The 23,031-nt window shown below is 40.9% G+C and overlaps 1 protein-coding gene across 4 annotated transcripts in view; it reads left to right on the forward strand.

Moving 5' to 3' along the window:
- The window catches only part of LOC119778391 (NACHT, LRR and PYD domains-containing protein 3-like), a 43,962-nt gene extending 21,647 nt beyond the window's left edge, over positions 1-22,315 (forward strand). For 3 of the 4 annotated variants that reach the window (XM_038277582.1, XM_038277583.1, XM_038277584.1), the window contains 5 exons: positions 2,850-3,023; positions 4,978-5,151; positions 7,817-7,993; positions 13,945-14,112; positions 21,728-22,315. In XM_038277582.1, the coding sequence (XP_038133510.1) occupies positions 2,850-3,023; positions 4,978-5,151; positions 7,817-7,993; positions 13,945-14,112; positions 21,728-21,770 (736 nt within the window). In that variant the 3' untranslated portion in view covers positions 21,771-22,315. The remainder of the gene's footprint in view (positions 1-2,849; positions 3,024-4,977; positions 5,152-7,816; positions 7,994-13,944; positions 14,113-21,727) is intronic. The other variant, XM_038277585.1, reaches the window with a different exon arrangement.
- Positions 22,316-23,031: the final 716 nt, after the last annotated feature.

Genomic DNA, 23,031 nt, shown 5'->3' on the forward strand with positions numbered 1-23,031 from the left:
CTATATAAGTACAGGCCATTTGCCATTACCATTTAGTTGCCTACATCGGAAATACCACTGAAGCATCACAACCATAAAACACAAGAAATTTGGTTTGATGGAAGATGAGGCTGAAAGGAAACTCAAGTGTGTAGATCCCTTTGCATCTGCTTTGGAGCCTATTCAAAGAGTGACTCTAGTCATAGCAAGGAAAGAAGATGCAGTTGTGGAGCCGGGGTTCTGACTATTCCTGCTACTCGAGGGGACACCGGTTATGGAGCTTATCTGAGGCAGAAGACTTTTGAGTCTGGACAGCTAGTGGCAGGCTACAGCCTGAAGCTGCTCTGGGTGTTTTTAATTTCACCGCCTATAGGCTGGGCTCTACTGACCCACCATAAAAAAACATCAATAGAGCTTTTATACCTATTCAAGCCTCTTTTTCAACACACTTTCTTATAACTCCAACAGCAGTCGTCAGGATGAACACGTCTATGCAGCACAGGGTCACTCAGCCACAGGCCAGCACAGCGTGTCCACACCTCCAGAGAAATGGATTATTTCATTCACTTATTCCCCATTTCCATGGCAGGCAGTCAGATGTCCTGAGGTCCGCACTGTGCCTCACCAACCTGCGGTTTAGGCACATTTATTCCTGAAATGTCTTGACCGCTCGCTCTAATGTCTCCACTCTGAGATGCTTCAGGGACATTCTGACCACCTCCACTTCTTGGCACAGCAGTCTAAACGTCATGGGTTTATATTAAGGGTGCTCCGATTGATGGGTCACCGATCGTTATTTGCCGATAAAGGCTTTAAATAGTTTGATCGGCGGTCTTCATAAAGGCCGATCAGATGGGCCGATGAGACGCACTACTTGTTGGATTCACTCCTCCGATTCCTCTAGGGGCGCTGTAGTTGCTCTGCATCGGTATGCGACTGGAAGTGGGGAAGAAGAAGAAAACGGACGGTGGCCCGGTAGTGCATTTAGGTCATCTACGCGCAGCTAAAATAAAATCTTGTTTGTTTAAGTAAATCCATTTAAGTTTTATTTTTATTTTCAACCAAAAAAAGGTATAAAGACAGATATTTCTCCGACGCACTCAGGCCCCAGATTCGCAGGCTGCTTTCTGATGCCCTTGTCCTGGAAGCGACTGGCACCGAGCCCCCAGAGAAAGTACCACGAGCTGGCTCCTTAAACGCTATGTATGCTGAGTTGTTGGATGAAGACGAGGAACATGGTGGCGGTGACATCAGCAGCTCAACATCATCGCAGATGAACCTCTACCTATCAGAGCCAGTCATCCCACGGAGCGGACAGCCGCTTGTTTTTGGCGAGACAATAAAAGTCGTTTCCCCGCTCTCGCACAAGCCTACCTCTGGGCTCCATGCACAAGTGTAGATAGTGAGCGACTTTTTAGCACAGCATGGAATATTATAGATGAGAAAAGGAACAAGCTGTCTGCCAAAAATGCAGAGATGCTTATATTTCTAAAGAAAAATCTGCCATTGATTCTTAAAAAAGTAAGCTTTAAGAGAAATGGCTTTACTAATCTCTATTCCTCTTCTTTCTTTCTCATTGACTCATGATTTCCATGCTGTGCACTTTAAATGTATGTAGATTTAAAGGAGCTAAAACACCATTTAAAGTTAGCATTTGTTTGAATTTTACAAAACTTTATTACTACTGAAAAATGTCTGCAGTGATTAAAAGAACATTTTAGATTTTGAGCTGGGACAAAAAGCCAAACAATTACTGATATATTATCTAAAGATGTGTAACTGTTCCGTCATGGCTTCTATTTTCAGTTAATTACCGCAGGACAAGCCTAAAATACATACCTTATGCCTTTTTATCATGGCATCCCAAAATATTTCATTTTGTTTTCTTTGCTCTGCACTTTAAGTTTAAGTACACTTTAAGTTTGTGTAAATTAACAATGACAGATTTTTTGTATCTTATTTAGAAATAAGGCTAATTTGTTAAGCTCTAAGCTGTTTAAGATGTTTCTAAGGAAGTAAAATGTTGAATGTTTCCTGTCAATAAAAGTATATAGTTGACAATTCACAATACATTATCTTCTGTTAATTTTAATACATATACATTTTTGTTAAGACTATTAAAATTGAATATATGACATGATAAAAGGAAGGCTTCAGATATATATATATATATATATATATATATATATATATATATATATATATATATATATATATGTATATAACCCAGTATAACCTACAGATATATATATTTGTAGGTTATACTGGTGTTAACCTTAAAAAATGGAGTAATAGATAGATGGGGGCCAATAAACCTTTTTATATAATACTGCCCAGGATTGAAATCTACCTTCACCTATGATCTAATGTATGCTTGGAGTTCTGCAATATGGCAGTGCCCTTGCCAAAAAATGACATAACAATGCTTTGTGTTTTCTTTTACGTTTATATTTTTCATATTTGTAATATAATTATTTATAGTAGTAAGACACAGTGTTGTGTATTAAGCTAGGTTTGTTAACTGTTTCATTTTAGCTTTAAATTAAGACCAGTTTGCTATGTTTTTTAAGAGCAAATCAGCCCTTTGATTAATATCTGGACTACCTCCCCTGTGCATTATAGCACATTGAGTGTAATGCCTGCAGAAACTGTTTTTAATCACATTTACCTCCTTATATGCTATATTCATGAGTGATGCATTTGTAACCTCGTGCCTTTAAGAATGTCATTGCGAGAACCCTTGTATAAGACATCAGTTCATATTAATTAACAGTCACATGAATTTTTTTACCTTTTCGTAATTATTTGTAAATATTTTAGTTTTAAACTGTTTTTGTTGATATTGGCTCCAACTTTTACTGTTTACTCAGATTGAATTACTGCAACTTGTCAGAAACCAGCTGTGCATCTCTGGTCTCAGCTCTGAAGTCTAACCCCTACAACCTGACAGAACTGGACTTGAGTGGGAATGACCTGAAAGATACTGGACTAGCAGAGCTTTGTGGTTTTCTCCAGACATCCATTTGCAAACTACAGATATTGAGGTAAGATCTATTCTAACAACATCACACAGCAATTGTGTCAAGGTAAATCTGTAAAGGATCAAAAGGTTGTTTCACCCAAGCAGCAGGTCGTGACTGTCAGAAGAAACAGGTTGGGTTTCTAACAGTGTAGTGATCGATCGGCACTAGTCATAAGTATCAGATTTTCATCAAAACGTATGTGACTGCCGATCACTGTCATGATCGCAGAAACAGATCACCTCTATCTCTGATTTCACAGCCTGCAGAGCCCCTCCTGCAGCATGTCCCTCTTGCCTTCACAGCAAATCCAAAGCAGCGTCATGTGCTGTCATGTGCTTTCTGAGAGATCATCCTGTCAAGCTCAGAACAATAGGACCCAGTATTCGGGATCGGGAGGCAGATTTCACAAAATTTTTATTGGGAACTGAACCGAAGTGAACAATGTCTCCTGTGCAGAAGGAAACAGGTTAATGACCCTGTCTATATGGAAGTGGATGATAATGAATTTGTGAGTGACTAACCTGGTCTTATAGTTCAGTCCCAGCCCAACTTGACGCAGAGGTTGCCGCACAGAGAGTCCCAGACACTGATTATTGGTGGTCGGTGGATAAGCTGAGTAGACAAAGGAAGGCAGGATAATCCAGAGGGTGAAGCCAAACCTAGTGTCAATGATGTGCACAGTAGTCAGAGCCAGGAGGTCAGTGATCTAAAGAGGTGCCTAGGAGAATCCAGAATTGAGTCAGGTAACAGTTCCAGGTTTAGTAAATAGACAGACAGATTTGGCATGAGTCAGAAGACAAGTTAGCAGGCAGGTCAGAGGGGGACATGCAGGGTCAGGGGTCCAGAGGCACAATGGGTCATGATCAGGCAGACAGAACACAGGAATGCTTGAATAATTCTCACCAAAGGTTTAAAAAATGGCACTGATGACTAGTCTGGAAGCTGGTTGAATAGAGGCCAAAGCAGGTGAAACAGATCAGCGGTAATGAGAACTGGGAGGAGCTAAGCAGGTGAGTGAAATTTGTGATCAGACCAGGCATCAGTGCCATGATCATGATAGCTCCGCTTCTGCCCTTAGTTCTACACTACCACTGCCCTGTCGAAAAAAAATAACAAAAAATGATCAGAGCCAGGAATAGGGCTTTGGTGCCTCACTAACTTTTAAAAGTGCAAGAAGCAGAACGGCACAGCTGAGTTCGAACATCTACTAAACAATCAACCTGAGGCTCTCAGGTAGTTTGGATTTCGTAACTTATGTATACTGAATACAGCAGGAACAATATACAATTATAAATACAAATCTGAAATAGTCAATGTAATCTATTTGGATCCATTTGCACACAGCTAGCTCCAAATTAATAGTATTAGCAGCACAATTAATTATTTTAAATGCATCAAAAGTCAAGATAACAGATTTATGTAATTCAACACAATATAATACATTTCATTAAAGTATATTACATAACTTTGATCCGTAATTCAGATATACACATTTAGAGTACATTTTACAGGGAAAAGCAGCATAACTAGTTAAAAATGCTAATAGATATAGACCTCCAATATGTAAGCCCCTTATGTTTCATTTAAAGGCTAGTTTGGACAGTCAGTTAACACTGCTTCATTCAGCTGAACCAGCTGTATAGGTGCCATAGCAAATAACAGCTAAGCTAACTTTATCACAGCTAGCAAAACACTCATCATTTCTGCCATTTACACTTCTAACCTATATCAATTCAACACAGCTCTCACTGAAATCTTCTAGCAGCGTGTGTTGATGTCACCAAGGATCTTAAACCTGTAAAGAACATGTTAGAACATGTTTTGGTTCTGTTTGATTTAATACTTCAGTGGATAATTTTTCTCGGACTTGAGCTTTCAGTCAAATTATTTTTCAACATTTTTATATTTTTTTTGTCATTATTTTAGTTTTAAACTCTCTCCATTTAATTCAACTCCTCTTTTATTCTTTATTCAGATTGGAACGCTGCAAGTTGTCAGAGATCAGCTGTGCTTCTCTGGGCTCAGCTCTGAAGTCCAACCCCTCCCATTTGACAGAACTGGATCTAAGTGAGAACAACCTGAAAGATGGTGGAGTGAAGCAGCTCTGTGGTTTTCTCCAATCTCCCCTCTCCAAACTACAGACATTAAGGTCAGTCAACATATAGTTTGGTGAGGATATTCCCGTTGTAACGTTGTACTCGTACTCGTCTTCTCCCGCATCATCCAGGGCACGGTCGTGTGGGCAGCTTTCTTAGGAAATACTCTCAGACTTCCCCCTCTACACACACCTCCTCCTAGTGGAAGTCTGAGGCGTTCCCAGGCTAGCAGAGAGACATAAGCAGCTTCTGAGTATGTGTACTTGTGCATTCTCATGTGCTTGTGAAACATCATCAGCCTCAGCCCTAATACTGTTCCAATCCACAAGAATACAAGACTGAGAATGGACAAAGTCCCTGGATGTTGATTTCGCTCCTTATCAGAGCAGACTTGTCTGTTTTCAAGATTGACAGCTGTCCCAGCATGCATCACGGCAGCAGCAGCTTTTAGGTTAGCGCTCAAAGAGCTCAGAGTATGAAGATAAAAATTCTCTCTTCTGTTGCAATTGTTCTAAAAAAAATGTATGTTTTCAGATCATTTGAGGCAAGAACATTATACTTTTAAGCTCTACTATATTTCCCATTTACTGATTTAGGGCGTAATTTAAAAAGAAAGTTTCAATGTCCATGGCAACCAGAGGACCTCCGTCAGCTCGTCTGCAGCAGCCCTGTCTCTCACTGGCTCTGATGGCTTTTTTTTTCTTGTTTTATTTGGCAAAATGCTCATTTGATTTGTGTTTATCTGACTATGTTAATTGTTATTCCTTCACTAGATGAAAAAGGTAGTAATTTATTATGTAGAGACTATTAATAAAAGGAGGTGAGATGCAGCTCCAGATGAGCTTTCAATATGGTGATGTCACGAGTGCGCTTCTGTTACAATATACCCAGATTTATTCTGCGTGCTCCCAATATACCCGAGTCCATACTTTCCTATGTTCTTGTTAAGGATGTACTCTGCGAGAACACAAGTCCATACTCACGTTCTTGTGAATGCCGAAATGGCCATTGTCTCTCCAGCAATTCCTGGGTCATGCCTTTGGCCTTCTCCTGGTAGGCCATGCCTGGAACACCTTCCTAAAGAGGGTTTCAGCCACTTGTATCTGGGATCTTGTTCTTTCAGTCATGATCCAGATTTCATGACTACAGGAGAGGGTAGGAACATAGGCCGACTGGTAAATCAAGAGCTTTGCTTTTCACTCAGCTCTCTTCGCAACGACAGACTGGTGCAGTGAAGCAGCTCTGTGGTTTTCTCCAATCTCCCCTCTCCAAACTACATTTTTTTTGCATTATAGCAGCAATCCGCACTGATCCGTCTATTAGTCTCCCACTCCATTTTTCCCTCACTTGTGAACAGAATCCCGAGATACTTGAACTCCTCCATTTGAGGCATGAACTCCCCTCAAACCTGAAAGCCTCCTTTTTCCAGTAGAGAACCAGAGATTAGCCTCAGACTTGGAGGAGCTGTTTCTCTTCCTGGCCCGTCACATTCACATGCGAACCACCCCAGTATATGCTGTAGGGTTTGGCATGAAGGAGGCAGGAGAACCACGTCGTCTGCAAAAAGCAGAGATAAAACCTTCTGGTCCCCGTACCAGATACCCTTTGGTCCTTGGCTGTGCTTAGAAATCCTGTCCTGTGTGAGAGGGCAGCCCTGTCGGAGTCCAACATTCACTAGGAACAGGTCTGACTTAATGCCGGCAACGCAGAACAATGGCCCCTAGTAAATGTCCCCTGACTCAGTACTTATTAACAGACTCCCACAGTGCATTACGAGTGACCTTTGCCATCTCCATGTCCACAAAAAAATATGTGGACTAGCACAGGGAAACTCCCACGATCACCTTAAGCACCTAATGAGGGATTAGAGTTGGTCCACTGTTCCACACTACCCGTTCTGAAGCAGAGGCTCACCCATCAGCCGGACTCTCCTCTCCATCACCCTGACATAAGCGTTTACCAGAGAAGCTTAGAAGTGTTTATCCCCTATATATGGAACACACCCTCCATTTCTTCCATGCATACCTTGGGCTTCGGAACCCAGCTCATTGAGAGCGGCTGGACTCTCCTCTACTCTGGAGTGGCTCGTGGGGGGAGATAGAGGGTGTGGATGAGTCTTTTCGTCTCCCCCCCGGAGTACCAGGCCTTGGCATCCCTGGGGATTGTTGGATAGCGCCTCTGCTGGGGATTCCATCATTAAGCTGGGGGACTTCAACACCACTTCACCATGTTAAAAACAATGGTGACAACTGTAAGGCACAGACCCCCCAGCTTTGAACCAGAGTGGTCATTCATTATTGAACATCTATGCAAGTAACAGATTGTCCATAATGAACACTCTAGGCCAGAGGTCAATGATCGACTTTGTAGTTGTATCTTCTAACCTTCAGCCATATGTCTTGAATCATTTCAGAGTTGAGGATCTGAGTCTGAGTTTTTTAAACCTGCTTTATGAAATGGACCCCTGTACTCTGTCCAACACTGATCCCTCCTGGAGGACACTAATAAACACAACTTGATCTGGACCTAAACGCGGCATTAATAAAAGGTGTCCTGGTTCTGCTAGGTTTTACTGTTAATACATTTTACTGGATCAAATATCAGACATCAGTTCATTGTGTTTCTGGGACTTCTACATTTTACATTATTTATTTGTCAATATTTCAGTTTTAATTGGTTTCCTGTTGCTTGAGCCAACCTATTTTCCTTTTCATTTAGATTGATTGGATGCGGTTTTTCAGAGATCAGCTGTGCTTCTCTCAGCTCAGCTCTGAATACCAACCCCTCCCATCTGACAGAGCTGAACCTGAGTAGGAACGAAGACCTAAAAGATGATGGAGTGAAGCAGCTCTGTGGTTTTTTCCAGTCTCCCCACTGCAAACTACAGACATTAAAGTAAGTCACTATGTTCTAGTCTATTCCTGACATTTTGATGTAAAAGTTTTGTTGACACTAAGCTGCAGAGGTATGGCTGAAATTCTACTGATACTGAAGATTTTAATGTTTCAGTCTTTTGAAAAAATCTTCCCATTATTCATTTAACAGACAGCATAATACATAATACAGACTGTTGATTTGAGAGTGTTTGCAAATATTTGTTAAAACATCACAGAATCCACTTAATTTAGAACCAGTAATGCAAAAAAGTATACCTTCATTTCCAGCATCATGCTATAAGAAAGTTGGTTACAGAAAGGTTACAGAGTGGAATGCAGAAAGAAACCAAGAACCTTTTTAAGGTTTTGTCTAAAATCCTCTGATAATAGCCTCTGAGCGTCTGTTGCTTCACCTGTTAATGAGTTAGAATAGCAGTGTGGGAAGGGAAGGAACTCTGGACTGCTCTGTTGATTCCACGCTGCCTTTGACTAGGTTATACATTCAGTTCAACTCAAAAAGATTTTATAAGTATCAAAGGGAAATTAAATGTTGCAGTAACTCACTGGGTTTAAAGCAATGGAAAGACACATGAAAGATCCTAGTCAAGACCTATAGAAAAAAAAAATATCCAAGAGGTGGGCGTGGCTTATGCATCATGTCAGGCAGAAAATTGTGGAATTCCTTAAATTTCATCCTTAGCACCAGTGAGGCACCTCATGAGGTCCCTATGCTAAAGGCATCCTCCCCTCTCCAGAGAGTGCTACTGCTGCGGTTGGTGAGACATATCGTGTTTGTTTCCTGTTTTGACTGCTTAGCTACTTTCTGTTTTGCTGTTCAGGCTCTCTCCATCTGGAGACTTTTTTGACCTTTTCTTCTTCCTCTCCTCTCTCCTGCTAACTGTCTTAGATGTTCAGTTATCCCTCTGCCTCCTTTAGTGATAATGTTATGTGTAATAAGTGTAGTATTTTTGTAGCTTTGGAGGGTAGTGTGTTAGAGTCCCCACTTTGAGCTGTCAAACATCCAAGACTAAGAGTAAGCCCACTTGTTAACTGCCCATTGCGACAAAGATCAGGGACACATCCAAGTAGCGGTCCTCTAACAGTGCCTGAGCTGCCACATGATTTGGTGAATGTATGCAGACAGTGCAACTGTGCATCTCTGCCCTCTGGTCACCAATAACTCTTCCGCGTTTCTAACCAGAGCGCCTGGAATCGAAAAAGAGACTGGTAGCCAATGAAGAGCTTTTAGAATCGGAGCAATATGAGCCCTTCTGTTTGTACGACTCAGTAACCTTGCCGCAGAGTTCTGAACCTGCTGAAGACATGACAATCCTTTTTATATAGACATGAGAATAGACTGTTATAGTGGTCTAGATGGAAAGACACAAAGGCTTGGATAATAATTTTAAGATCATCTCTGGACACAATTGTTCTAAGTTTAGATTTTCCTCAATTGAAAAAAAACAGTTCCTTGTCAGCAGTTTTGAGTGGTGCTCTAAGGACAATGCTTTGTCAAAAATAATGCCTAGGTTTCTAAGGCTTGGTTTAGCAGACAAACTAAAGTTGCCTAGATAGTAGTGTGTGATGTATTGTGACGAAAGTCTGTACTGAAACTGTAATTTCCCTCTGGGATTATAAAAGTATGTCTGATTCTCATTCTGATACTGGTGGATACCTGGAATAGCGTTATCAAGGGCAATCATCAGCAAACCTGTTTTATCTGAGTTTAGTTGCAGGGAATTTGCACCAAGCCATTGTTGGGTGGGGGTGGCGTGGGGGTATTGTTTATGAATCAGCCCTCAACATCTTTGGCCATACACGGTCAGGCAGCAGCTCTATCACTTAAACATGAAAGGTACAGTGGCTCTCACCAGAAGAAGCCGCCTCAAGCCGGAGGAACAGTTTTAGATCAAACACAACTTTAGGCCCCGTCCACACGAAGTCAAACCCTGGCCAAAACGCCCAGATTTTTCACCAAACCAGCCTCTCATCCACACGAAGCCGGCGTTTCGGGGGTCTGTAAACGATCTTTTTTTTATTAAGCCTTCAGAGTGGGAAGATTTTGAAACGCCGTTTTCGCGGTTCCATCTTTAAGCTCTAACCGCATTCTTTTCTTACACGCATGCATCATAGCGTTGCCTCTAAACACGCATGCGCGACACAGTATCACAACAACAATGGCGCCGTACTGTGTTGAATGGTTGCTGCTCATGCTGCTCACCCTGCTGTCGGGCTTACAACAGAATCTTCTTCTTCTGGAATATTTCCAGGAAGAACAGAGCAATATAGACGACATAGTTCAGCACCTGAATTTGACTGAACCACGAAAATGGACCCGCAGGGCAACCATGTATAAATATTACTGTGCATGCCCAACATTTCGTTGCCTGTTTTCGCTTATTTTTGCTTTGGCACCACAGCGCCACTTACAGGCCTGGCATACATTTTGCAGCGTTTTCATGCATTCGTGTTGTCGATCACATTTATTTTACGTCTCCGTCTTTACGACAAACGTTCTGGAAAATATTAGCGTTACGTGTTCGTTTTGACTTCGTGTCGGGGCCTTAGATTGCCCTCAGATCCAAAAGCCTGAGGAGTCAGTCATAGCTTGTAAGCGCTCTGATGGAGCAAAACACTGAGCAGTTATTGTCAAGGGTTTGTTCCTATCTTTGCTAGGTGAATTTATAATTAACAATGGGTATTGTGAGAAGTTCTGAATTTGACTGACGTGACTATATGACACGTCCACTGCTGCAACAATGCTGCTGTGAACATGAATATAGGAGATCCTAATGAACAACCTTAAGAAAGATTTTGAGCAAAACATTTTCTGGCCCAATTTAAACATGGAGCCTAGGTGGAAGTTCAACTGAAGAAACTGAGTGCTCTTCCATATCCACCTGCGACACAGACCATCAGCTTTGAACCACACCTCCGCGAAAGCCAATTGGCATCCAAAGTTCATTTTAAAAGGCCTCAGATTCACACTGTCTACTCCTGTGCTCAGGCGGTGGATGCGCTGTGACTTCATTCAGGTGACACCATTTCAACCCCCCTCCAACCCCTCCTCCACCATCGTAGCTAAAGCTTTATCAGAGTGTCATTCCTCCCAGACTCTTACTGTGTTCTCTGTCTCATCTCAACCGGTCCAGCAGAAGACCGCCATGTTGAGGTTCCTTCCCAAGGGGGAGTTTTTCCTCTCCACTTTCGCTTCATGCTTGCTCATCATGGATAGGTTCTCTCAACCTGTGTTATCCAACTGGGCTTCGTTCTTCCGGGTCCCTCCACTGGATCTCCCCATAAAGCTCAGCAGACCGTCTCACTAACCAGCAGTGTACAGACTGACCAACTTCATCTATCTCCACTCCACCACCAGTTTCAGGCCTGGGGGGTAACAGACCTATTCTTTACTCCTGTTCATACATATCTATCAAAATTAAGTGTTATGTTCCCTTCCAAGGTCTGAGCGCCAAAGACAAGTAATTGTATCAATAAATTCCTCCTAATTGTCTTTTCTCTTCGTGTGAGTTTTTCAGATTGAAATGCCACACAAGTAGAAATCACACAAGTAAATATCTATAAATGGGATCAGGTATGGAAAGCCAAATGTGCATGTGGCACATTTGGCTTTCCATACCTGCTCCATTAATTAAAAATGTACAATCTTTTTGGAGAAACACTGGTCTGATTCGGAGAGACTGCATCCATCCCACTTTTGATGGTGCAGCACCTCTTTCGATCTCAGTATCTTAGCTGTTCCTAGGACTGCGCTCTTCTGGACAGAGACCTCTGATGTTTTACCTGGAATCTGCTGTAGCCACTCTCCCAGTTTGGGGGTCACAGCCCCCAGTGCTCCAATTACCACTGGCATATATGAAGGCTGGTTTTATATTTATATATATATATATATATGCTCCCAATCGCTAGAGTTATTGAACAGCATGGGATTAACTTCCATTGTTATGTTGATGATACCTAGCTATATCTGTCTATAAATCCAGATCAAATAAATCCATTACATAGATTACAGGCATGTCTTGAAGACATAAAAACCTGGTTGACTCTTAAGTTTCTGCTCCTGAATGTAGAAAAACTGAAGTTATAGTCTTTGGACCAGAATCTTTGAACAACAAGCTGATTAGTCAGTCACTTCATTTAGATGGGATTAAATTGTTCTCAAATAATAAAGTAAAACATATTTTTGATGCTTAGGACCCGTCATTTAAATCCCATATGAAAGAGGTTTGAAGAATGTCTGTCTTGCATCTGTGGAATATTGCAAAAAATTACAAATCACCTGTCCAGGGGTGATGCTGAGAAATTAGTCCATGTATTGGTTACTTCAAATCTTGACTATTGTGATTCTTTACTATCAGGAAGTCCACAAACTGTAGTTAAAAGTCTTCAGCTGATCCAAAATGCTGCATACAGAGTTCTGATGAAAATTACAGAGAGATCATATCTCTCCTATCCTGGCTTCTCTTCTTTGGCTGTTAAATCAAGAATGGAATTTAAAATTCTCCTCACATATGAAGCCCTAAATAACCAAGCACCATCTGAGAACTGATTGTTCCTTACATACTTAGCTCACAATTTGCAGCTTTACTAGTTGTCCCTAAAATTTCTAAAAGTAGAATGGGAGGCAGATCTTTCAGTTATCAACCTCCTCTCCTGTGGAACCAACTACCAGTTTTAGTCCGTGAGGTAGACGCCCTGTCTACTTTTAAGGCTTGAAAATGTTTAACTTTTTGATAAAGTTTATAGTTAGAGGGGCTCAGGTTATCATGAACTATCAACACTTTTGTTTATAGATGATGGAGTTTGGCCTGTTTGTCAGTGTAGTCCTGTTTCTCTCACTGTGACTTATGTGGGCTCTGTTCGAATTCATGAGATGCGTCCTCTGAAGGCCGTATTCACAGGCCGATTACATCATAGCGCGGCAGAGAATTCAGACCTGTTTGAATTCCATGCCAAAAATCTTCCGGTCTCCTTATTTTCAAGGACTTCGAAGTATCCAGTCCAGGTCGACCGCATCCTTGGAAGACTCAGCCCGTAAATTCAAATACAGCCGTGATGTGCTCTCTTTCATCCTCTGACGTGGGGGTTGGTTTGGAGGTCGTCTGCCTGGCTGTGTGTTTCCTGGACGGGGCCACCTGTGGAGCTGGTTTACAGTTGCCTTTTGTATCTATGCTTCTGTCTTCTTGAACCCCAGTCGGCCTCAGCAGATGGCAGCTCACACTGAGTCTGGTTCTGCTGGAGGTTTCTTCCTGTTAAAAGAGAGCTTTTCCTCTCCACTGTGGCTACAAGCATGCTTGGCGTGAGGGATTTAGTCAATTAATTGATGCAAACAAGTGGTTTTCCTTAGAACACTTTGAATCAATTTGACTGGATGATCTGGATGAATGATCTCAGAAAAGTGCCTTGAGATGAAATGTGTTGTGAATTGGCGCAATAGAATTAAGCTGAATTGAATTGAATGTCCCTTCACCTGTCACCTGTCAGTCCTGCCTTCATATAAGCAAGGAAAGAGAAATCATCCCATTTTAAAAGTAAATTTCATCTCCTGGATTTTTTTCTGACAGGAACAAATATAAAACCACTGACTGATAATTAACACATTTAGAAGCTCTTGAAAGGCTTCACTGACTACAGTAGTCTGACATGCGTCCCAGTACCAGGTTATGTTTCTGTGGCGTTCAGCTCTTTAAATAAAATTTCCATCAGATACTCTCCACAGTTCTTTATGTGTTATGTCTTGAATAAATTAGATTGTTGAATTTATCTGCAATGGTTTCAATTGTTCATCTTTCCTCCTAAATTCTTTACTACTTTGTTGTTTTTTGTGAAAGAAGTGGACTGCAGACCTGGGTTTGCATTGGAGCGGGAAGATTTTAGGACTTTTTTTAGGTTGTGTTGGATTTTTTTTCTACATCCTGTTGCCTTGACTCACATCTTTTATTCTTCATTCAGATTGAGGAACTGCAGTTTGTCAGAGATCAGCTGTGCGTATTTGGCCTCAGCCCTGAAGTCTAACCCCTCCCATCTGACACAAATGGACCTGACCTGGAACAACCTGAAGTCAGATGTTCAGCAGCTGGAAGATCTCGTAAAGAGTCCAGACTACAAACTGGAGACACTGTGAGTAGATTGGTGGAGTGTGTCCTGAGAGCAGTTTCAGAAAATCAAGATAGTAGATTAAACCAGGATAATCCTGGCTTGAAAAAGGCCGGGCATACATTGTATGAGTTTTTGCCCTTTTTTGGCCGATTCTCCAGTCGTGCCTGAATTTTTTGGATCGGGCAGAGTTTCAGCCTCATGATGTATCCTGCGTTGTGTAGTATACAGGGGGTAACGATGGATAATTAGCCTCTCTTGACCACCTCCCGATCAGGAATCGCAAGGTGGGGAATAAATCAAACATGTTTGAAATTCAGTCAGCCCTCCGAAGCTGTTCACGAACAAATCCTGCTGTTGAAGCAGAGCTATGAGAGCTACTGGTTTCCCCCTGGATGGGCATCCCAAGCTGGCAAAAAATACACATCACTATTGATTCAGAACTAATGTGACTTGACCGGAGAGGGTCTGGTCGCCGGATCGTGATTAGATAAGAGAATTTTTCAGACTGGTAGTATCTGTAAAATGTTGTCTATAGTGTCCAAATGACTTGTAGTAATGACAGTGCTTGCACTCGTATTTAATTCTCTTACTTATTTTGGATTTTAAAAAGTCTTATGTGTGGCAAAGGCAGCAGCCCACCATACCCAGACTTTACAGCTGCAAAAGAGGCGGTCCATGTATATAAGCTAAGGATGGCCTAGTTAAGTGGGGATCTAAGGAGGGACAGGTTCTGGAGAAATTACTGAATCAGCCTTCTTTGCCTTCATGTTGCTGAAGATGCTGTCAGCATCAAAGATCATCTGAAGCAATAGAAAGTGTTCAGGTCATTTAATGCATTGATAAATAGATGTAGTTAACAGCAGGCCTAAACATAACCACAGTTATCTGAATGATGAAACCATGAAAGGATCTTCTGTTAACAGAATCACCTTAATGTTTACCAGAGGGACGTTTTACCTTAATGTGTGTGGGTCCAACTGATCAACAGGAGAGTCCTGGATCAAGAACTGATGAAGTACTGTAGTTCTTGGTGATGTTTAGCCTGATTCATGTTACCTGGAATTTTCTTGGTGTTAGTCTTTCTTCTGTGGTCAATCAAGGTGCCAAGCTCGGAACTGAAGGATCCAGTATTCGAGGCGGGCAAACATTTAGATTTCTCTGAAAGTTTTATTGAAAACAGAATTGGTTGGAAGATGTGGGCATCTAAGGCAGGAACCTCCGGATGTGGAGACAGCAGGTTAGTGTGCATGTCTTTCTGGAAGTGGATGATAACGAATGAGTGAGTCACTAACCTGGTCTTATAGTTCAGAGTCCAGAGGTAGAGGAAGGCTCAGGCTGGCTGGCTGCAAACTCAGCACGCCCCACAGCGAGTCCCTGATGTATTGGAGATTAGAGGACAGGCAGGAGATCAGAACCAAGCAGGCGAATGTAGGCCGGATGAACCAGAGGGGGAAGTCTAAACCGATGTCAGAGATGCGGTAGGTTGTCAGAGCCAGGAGGTCAGAGTTCCGGTGAAGTGCCGAAGGAGAAATCCCTCATATACCAGTTTCAGGTGCAGTATACAATAGAGCTGATTAGGGCAGGCAAATTCAGTGGTCAGGAAATGGTACCAGTCATTACACAAGCGGGCATAGATCAGGCAGAAGTCAGAAGACTATCAAGCAAGGCTCAGATGTCCAGAGGCATAACAGGTCAGGATTAGGTAGTTGGAACACAGGTGCGCTACAGTAGGACTCACCAATGCAGTGTTAATTTCGTTAGCTTTTTTAAATTTAGTCTTAGTCACAAGGACAAAAATCAATTTTAGTCTTAGTTTATTTGTTTGTTTATTTATTTGTTTATTTATTTGGATCCCCATTAGCTGTCAGTAATTTGACAGCTACTCTTCCTGGGGTCCCTTTAAAATTATACAGATACACAAAACATATCAAATGATCACATCATAAGAACCATGATACATTTCAAATTATATCACATTACAGTACAATATGTTACAAAAATATTTATATATTAGGGCTATCAACAAAGTGTTTTTTTAAAAGTGTTTTAAATGCACCTCTCGTAGTAGCAGTCGAGATGTTATGAGGCAGTTTGTTCCACAGAGTCACAGCTCTGAACAACACAGACCTGCACACTGCTTCTGTTCTCGGAATGGGTCGAGTCAAATGACCAGAAGCTGCCTGCCTGGTTGAATAATTGTGCTCATTTCTCACATAATGTAACAAACTGAACAAAAGAGAAGGTTTTCCACAAACAATAATATTCCTCAGGAAACACAAAACATTACATTTTAGTCTCTCCTCTACTCTGAGCCACGACAGACGCACATGCAGCTCAGCAGAGCTCTGAGTCCACACACAGGGCAGTCCCAGTGCCAGCCTGGCTGCTCTGTTCTGTGCGGTTTGTAATTTAGCCAGATGTTTCTGAGCTGCACCTGACCACACCACAGAGCAGTAGTCCAGGTGAGACAGCACTAACGATTTAACCACCAAAATTCTAGAGGCTGAGGTCATGAAAGATCTAAATCTTTTAATACAAGACATATTTCTTCCCATATTTTTCACCACCATATCTATATGTTTTTCCCAGGATAGCTGCTCATCAAATGTTACTCCAAGTAGTTTCACCTCTTGAACCTGTTCTATGTCCATATCCTTTAGCACAATATCAAGTTTATCATCACATTTTTTATGCCTAGCTTTAAATAACATACACTTTGTCTTTGAAACATTCAAGGTTAGTCTGTTCTCATTAATCCAGGCAAGAAGCACTTGCAAATCCAACTGCAGTGATTCTTTTAACTCTGATATCTTTGTTGCTGCAAAGTAAAGTGTAGAATCATCTGCATAAAGAGTTATGTTGCACCTGTTTAGGACAAATGGCATGTCATAAAAAAAAATTGAGAAAAGCAATGGTCCTAGGCAACTGCCTTGTGGTACACCACACTGCATTTGTTGAGGTGATGAGAAGCTTCCATTAAAAAACACACATTGTGATCTAGATGTTAAATAGTTTTGTATCCATTTCAGAGGAGTGGCACCAAATCTGTATGCCGATAACTTTTCAAGTAACATTTGATGATGCACTAAATCAAATGCAGCACTAAAATCCAATAACACTGCACCAACTATCAGTTTTTTGTCTATACTAGACAACCAATTCTCCGTCATTTCTGTAAGGGCTGTACATGTCGAGTGATTTTCCCTATATGCATGCTGTGATTCAAAAATCAATTTGTTACAGTTTAAATACGTTGAAATCTGTCCAAAAACAACCTTTTCCAGCAATTTACTAAGTATAGGCAGAATACTAATGGGCCTACTATTGACTGCAGAGAGGCTAACATTGGTAGTTTTTGAAAGAGGAAGTATTTTAGCAGATTTCCACATTTGAGGGAAGACCCCTTCTGTCAAGCTTAGATTAAACAAATGGCAGACTGGTGAAGCTATCATACTTGCAGCCATTTTCAGTAATCTGCCATCAATCTCATCCATTCCTGATGGTTTGTTTTCATGTAAGCTTAGAAGCAAACTTTTAACTTTATCTGTGCTTAATAATTTAAATGTGAAATGACAGTTTTTATTCTTAACAATCAAATCATTGATTATTTGAGATGAAGTGCCCAGATTGTTGTAACACTTTGCATCATTCATTAACTTATATATTTTATCATAATAATATTTACCAAAATGGTCTGCAATATCTTTACCTTTTGTTAAAAAAAGTCCATTCACTTCTAAAAATGCTGGTGTCTTAATTTTGCTTCTGCCCATTAACTCATTCAAGGTATTCCACAGTTGTTTACCATCATTTTTCTTTTGATCTATCGACTTTCTATAATAATCCCTTTTTTTCTTTCTATTGAGCATAGTCACTTTATTTCTCTCTTTACAATAAGCTTTCCATTTCACAGGAAATGCCACTTTGCCTAAAACACAGGCTTCTTTTTTCAGGGAGTCTCTATGTGCCATGCTCTGTCTAAGCTCAGCATCAATCCATGGGGCTTTGTTTGCTCTTACTGTAAACTTTTTAAGTGGTGCATGCTTATCTACTACTGAGAGAAACAAATCACTGAAAAATTTAACGGCCATATCCACATCTTTTGTACATAGCACAAGGCTCCAATCTATATCCTCCAAATCACTGATGAATTCCTCCACCTTAAAATTTTTATAACTTCTTCTAAGTATTATTTTTGGCCCACTTTTTGGCACTTTACCTTTTCTGGCTAAAGCCACTATATTGTGATCTGAAAAACCAACTGGAACAGAAACTACCTGAGAGCAACTAGAGCTATGGTTTGTGAATATGTGATCAATGCATGTTGAGGACATATGCCCAGATTCATTACAGAATATTCTAGTTGGTTGTTTGACAAGCTGTTTAAGATTACAGGTTCTTAATGTGCTTTTTAGCTTTTTCTTAAGATGACAAGTTTTTGAGAGCCAGTCAATATTACAATCTGCCAACACATACATCTCATAACCCAAATTAGACATGTTTGAATGAATAGCGCACATTTCATCAACATACAGTGCACTCGAATTTGGCGGCCTATAGATGCATCCAACAATAATTGGTCGACAAAAAGGAATATGTAATTCTAAGCATAAACATTCAACCGTAGGAACCATTAGGTCCATCCTAATCTTAACAGGGATTTGGCTTTTTATGTAAAAAGCAACTCCACCTCCGAAGAGATTCCGATCACGTCTATAAATATCATAGTCAGATATAGCCACACAATTATCAACAATTGTCTGATCCAAATGGATCTCCGATACAGCCATAATATGTATTTCTTCCTTATGAACATAACTGTATAATTCATGTACTTTGTTTCTTAAGCTCCTTACATTAATATGAGCAATTCTCACACCTTTTTTAGGTAGATTTAGATCCATGAGTTTGTTTGAGGTACATTATAGCATATTTAACAATGTGATGCCATCATATTGCATGTTTCCACCTTCACTCCCTGCTTTTGGGTTTAACAATCAAGCAATCATAACTGATGACTGCATAGTCACCTCTCGCTCTTGCCTCTCTTAGAGCAGGTAACAACTCTGCTCTCTTCTTCCTCACTCTCTCTGAAAAGTCCTCATTAATGTATATGGAGGAGTTTTTCAGCTGGGCTCTTGCTCGCGCCATGATCAGCTGTTTGTCTTTAAAGCGCAGCAGATTTACCACTATGGATCTTTGCACCCCTGAACCTTCCATTTCTGTGAGCACGCTCAATCTCTACTGGGGCCTCCATTTTCAGTTGTTCAGTGAATAACTTTTTGACTTTGATTTCAGTGTCCTCCCAGGTCTCTTCAGGCTTATCTGGACCCAGTCCTGTGATCACAATGTTGTTTCTCCTAGACTGATTCTCCAAGTAGTCTATTTTTTCATCACAGGCCTTGACAGACATTTCAGACTTAAAGCTCTTCAGCTCCTTGTTCACTACTTCCAAATCAGTCTTTTGAATTTGTGTTTGCTTTTTTACGTCATCAATGTCTTTCTGTGAGTAGTTTAAACTCACTTTAATTTCCTGCACCTCTCCCACAAGTGAATCCACCCTTTTGTTCACAGAGTCCAGGATCATTTGACAAAAGCCACTGAAGGCCTTCTCCTGCCTCTTCAACAGCTCCTCATAATGATCCTTTTGTTGCTCCAGCATAAGCTTAACTGCCTCCATTGTCACATATTCAGCTTCCTCTGTGTTGCTTACTTTGTTTCCACCCTTATTGCGGGTAGTGGTCATTCTGTAGCCTCCTTAGGAAGAAAATAAACTCACAGTAGCAGTAGCACCAGTAGCATATAGCTCCTCCACAGCTCAGCTCAGGGTAGCAGCAGCAAACAGCTTCTCCACAGCTCAACTCAGGGTAGCAGTCAGTTCATGAAAAAAAATGAACTGTCATATTTAGTTATTGCCTTCCCGATTTAGTTTTAGTCTTAGTCTAAATGACAAAAATCAATTTTAGTCTTAGTCAAATTTTAGTCATTTTAGTCAACACTGTAAATAATAAAACTTCTCCACACAAAACTTCTCTTTTTCTTTATTTTATTTATATAACACTGTGCAGAATAGAACTTCACACACTGATTCTCTTTTTAACATATACCACACTGCACACAGTGAACTTTTTGTCAGCTTGTTTCATCATATCCACAAAGTCTTTATCCTCAATGGTCCTTGCAGGCAGGCCAGAACGCCCAATCCACTTTGCCATTCAGTTCTCCAGGGCTTTCTGCTCTTTGGCGTCAGGTTTGCATGGTGGGGTGCTCCCTACATCTCTGCAACAGACTTCCCTTCCTTTCCCAACCTCTGGGCAGAGCTAAATAGTTGTGTGAAATGAGTGATTAGAACAGGCGTTAGTGCTGAGATCATGACGCAAGGTGATGAAGATGTGCATATTATCTGTTTAATGCCAAAAACATGGTTTTGATGGTGCAGCAAATATGGGCTTTTCCAAGATGTTCAGTATCTCCTGCTGTACAGAGGAACACATCACTAGCAAAACATCTAAGACCAACACAGATTATCTTTGTAACAGTGGAGATTTGGCTCTATTTGGTGCTTTGCTGAATTTGGGACCCGGCAGTCTGTACAGGTAGTAAAAGTCCTCGGGTTGGACGGGTCCAAAAAAAATCTTTCCTATTAGAAAACCCTTTTCAGCATGGGTGCTTCTTCATCTACTATATGATTAAACAATGGACAAGCCACTATTTGGAGCTGCTTTAATGGCCTGACTATTGAAATCATCTGTGCTTCCTGATCGGCCATTTCTATGATCTCAATACATGCATTCACTTATTAAAGGCCTTTCTGTCAAACTTAGAGCAACAGCATTCTTCAAAAACAACAGGGAACATTAACAATGGCCACAATGATGATTATAGAGTTAGTAATAATAGGGGCCAGTGGTTTTCAGTCCTACTCCTCTGGACCTGCTGTCCTTTGACTGCATTACCTGCTCAGCAACCATCAGTTTCTGTAGAGCCTGGTTAATCACCCAATGATTCAGATCAGGTGTGTCGAAGCAGAGAAATGGTTAAAACATGCAGGGCTGGGATTCCTGAGGCTTGGGATTGAAAGCCACTGGTAGATGCTACTGTAATAATTTTAAAATAATCCCAGTTCATGGATGAAGGTTAATACAAATCAATTGTATTTGAATGTAGGCTGATAGAAATTATGAAAACAGATTAAGACAAAACATGAAATGTGGAAAATCCCAGCTTAAGCTGCTGTCTTGTTCTTATTAAACAGCCCAGAAAATTAAATGGTGCTATATAACTAACTAACCTAAACTGAAGTGAAATGAATGCATTCCAGCTGCCAGCCTTGTCATTAGTCTCATCCAGATGTGTTCAGGGACAGCCTCCATGTTTATTAGTCTGCTGATTATTCAGAAACAGATGAGATGTTGATCAGCAGCCAGTTTCTGTGTCTAAATGGAGCAGCAGCTAACATGTAGCAGCAGTAATGAAGCCTTCAGGACTCTCAGCAGGTGGTTTCCACTCTGAACAGGACTGAAGTCCCTGCTGCTCTTTATCCTGGATGTGCTGCATCACTGACTGACAGCTGATGGAGAGAGAGAGGCTGGAAACACTCAATGATCTCCTCTGTTCATCCTTCTTCTCTCTGCAGGTGGTGGGAGGACATGACCATCGTTGTGGGGAAGAGAAGCTGATCTATGTCCTGAAGATCTACAAAGGAGTCTGAATTTATAGTCTGAATGGATCCTGTTAATATATACCGAGTTCAGATATTTTAAGACTGTTTAAGACTATGGAAGCAAAATGTGTCAGATTTCATTTCTATTTAAGTTTGAGTGTTTGTGCTTAGATTTTCAGAGTTAAAATATATATCCAATAAATTCAGATTTCAACTTTCCATTTATTTTCAACTTAAGATAACAAAAATCCCTTCATTGTTTCAAAGCGAGAATATTTTCAATAGCTATAGATTTCAGTTTATAACTTGGATAAAAGCGTCAACCTTTGAAATTTAAATGCAATATTTTCAGTGCACTGTGACAAAACTCATTTCTCTGTGTCAGTGTCTGACATGCAGTGTAAGAACAGCAAGGTCACCTCTGTCACCGACTTCAGCAGAAGACGCCAAAGCAGTTAGATGGACTTAATAATGTTACATGTATTAGTTTGTCTGTAAAAACATCCCTGTTGTCTGTAAGACGATGGCTGAAAATGAAGGAAGATTATTTTTTGTCCCTAATTTTCATATTTTTTTAATATTGCCATGTTTTAATTTTGCATGAGGTCAACTGTTGTTTTGGATCTGTGTGGTTGCTATGCTGCATGTCATTTTGTTTTTATGAGTATATCGTTGATGCTAGGAGCACGGCCCCCCTCACCCAACGTGGACAAAGATGGTCGGCGCAGGTGTTTCTGATCAGCTGGTGTGGCCTGAAAGGCTGATGGAGAGATGATGATGGAGAGACAGACCGTGGGGCCCATGGTGACATGGGCCCCAGTGGGTGCAAGGCGAGGGCAGAAGATGGAGGCCACGCCCCCTTTTTATTGGCTGTGGTGTTCTACCAGAGCAGAACCCTAATCTTATTTTTTTATACTGCAGGTTTTAGCCATTGGAAACTGTTCTACTGCCTTTCTTTTAATAAATTAACCGAAAAATCTGACCAGCTTTTTGTAATGAGCTGCTGCCCCATTTCCCAGTTTAACCAGGTGGCCTTGTAGGTTGTTGACCATTTGGTTTGCTTGAAAATAGATAAATCAGCACCGATTGGCGGTCACAGACACCATGACAAATACAATTGAAATAGGAGCATGTTTTATTGTGAATTAACATTGAAATTTACGTCTGGACACAGGGCTGCTTAAGGGAACAACATCGGGCTGCAGAGTAATCAATGCCCATATCTCGGTTTCTTTCTTTTGTCTGTTTAGTGATTCACCCAAGAATCAGTTTTGTTG

This window comes from Cyprinodon tularosa, unplaced genomic scaffold (assembly GCF_016077235.1).
Source record: "Cyprinodon tularosa strain WSP-4 unplaced genomic scaffold, ASM1607723v1 ctg1327, whole genome shotgun sequence".
In the NCBI taxonomy this organism is placed as follows: domain Eukaryota; kingdom Metazoa; phylum Chordata; class Actinopteri; order Cyprinodontiformes; family Cyprinodontidae; genus Cyprinodon; species Cyprinodon tularosa.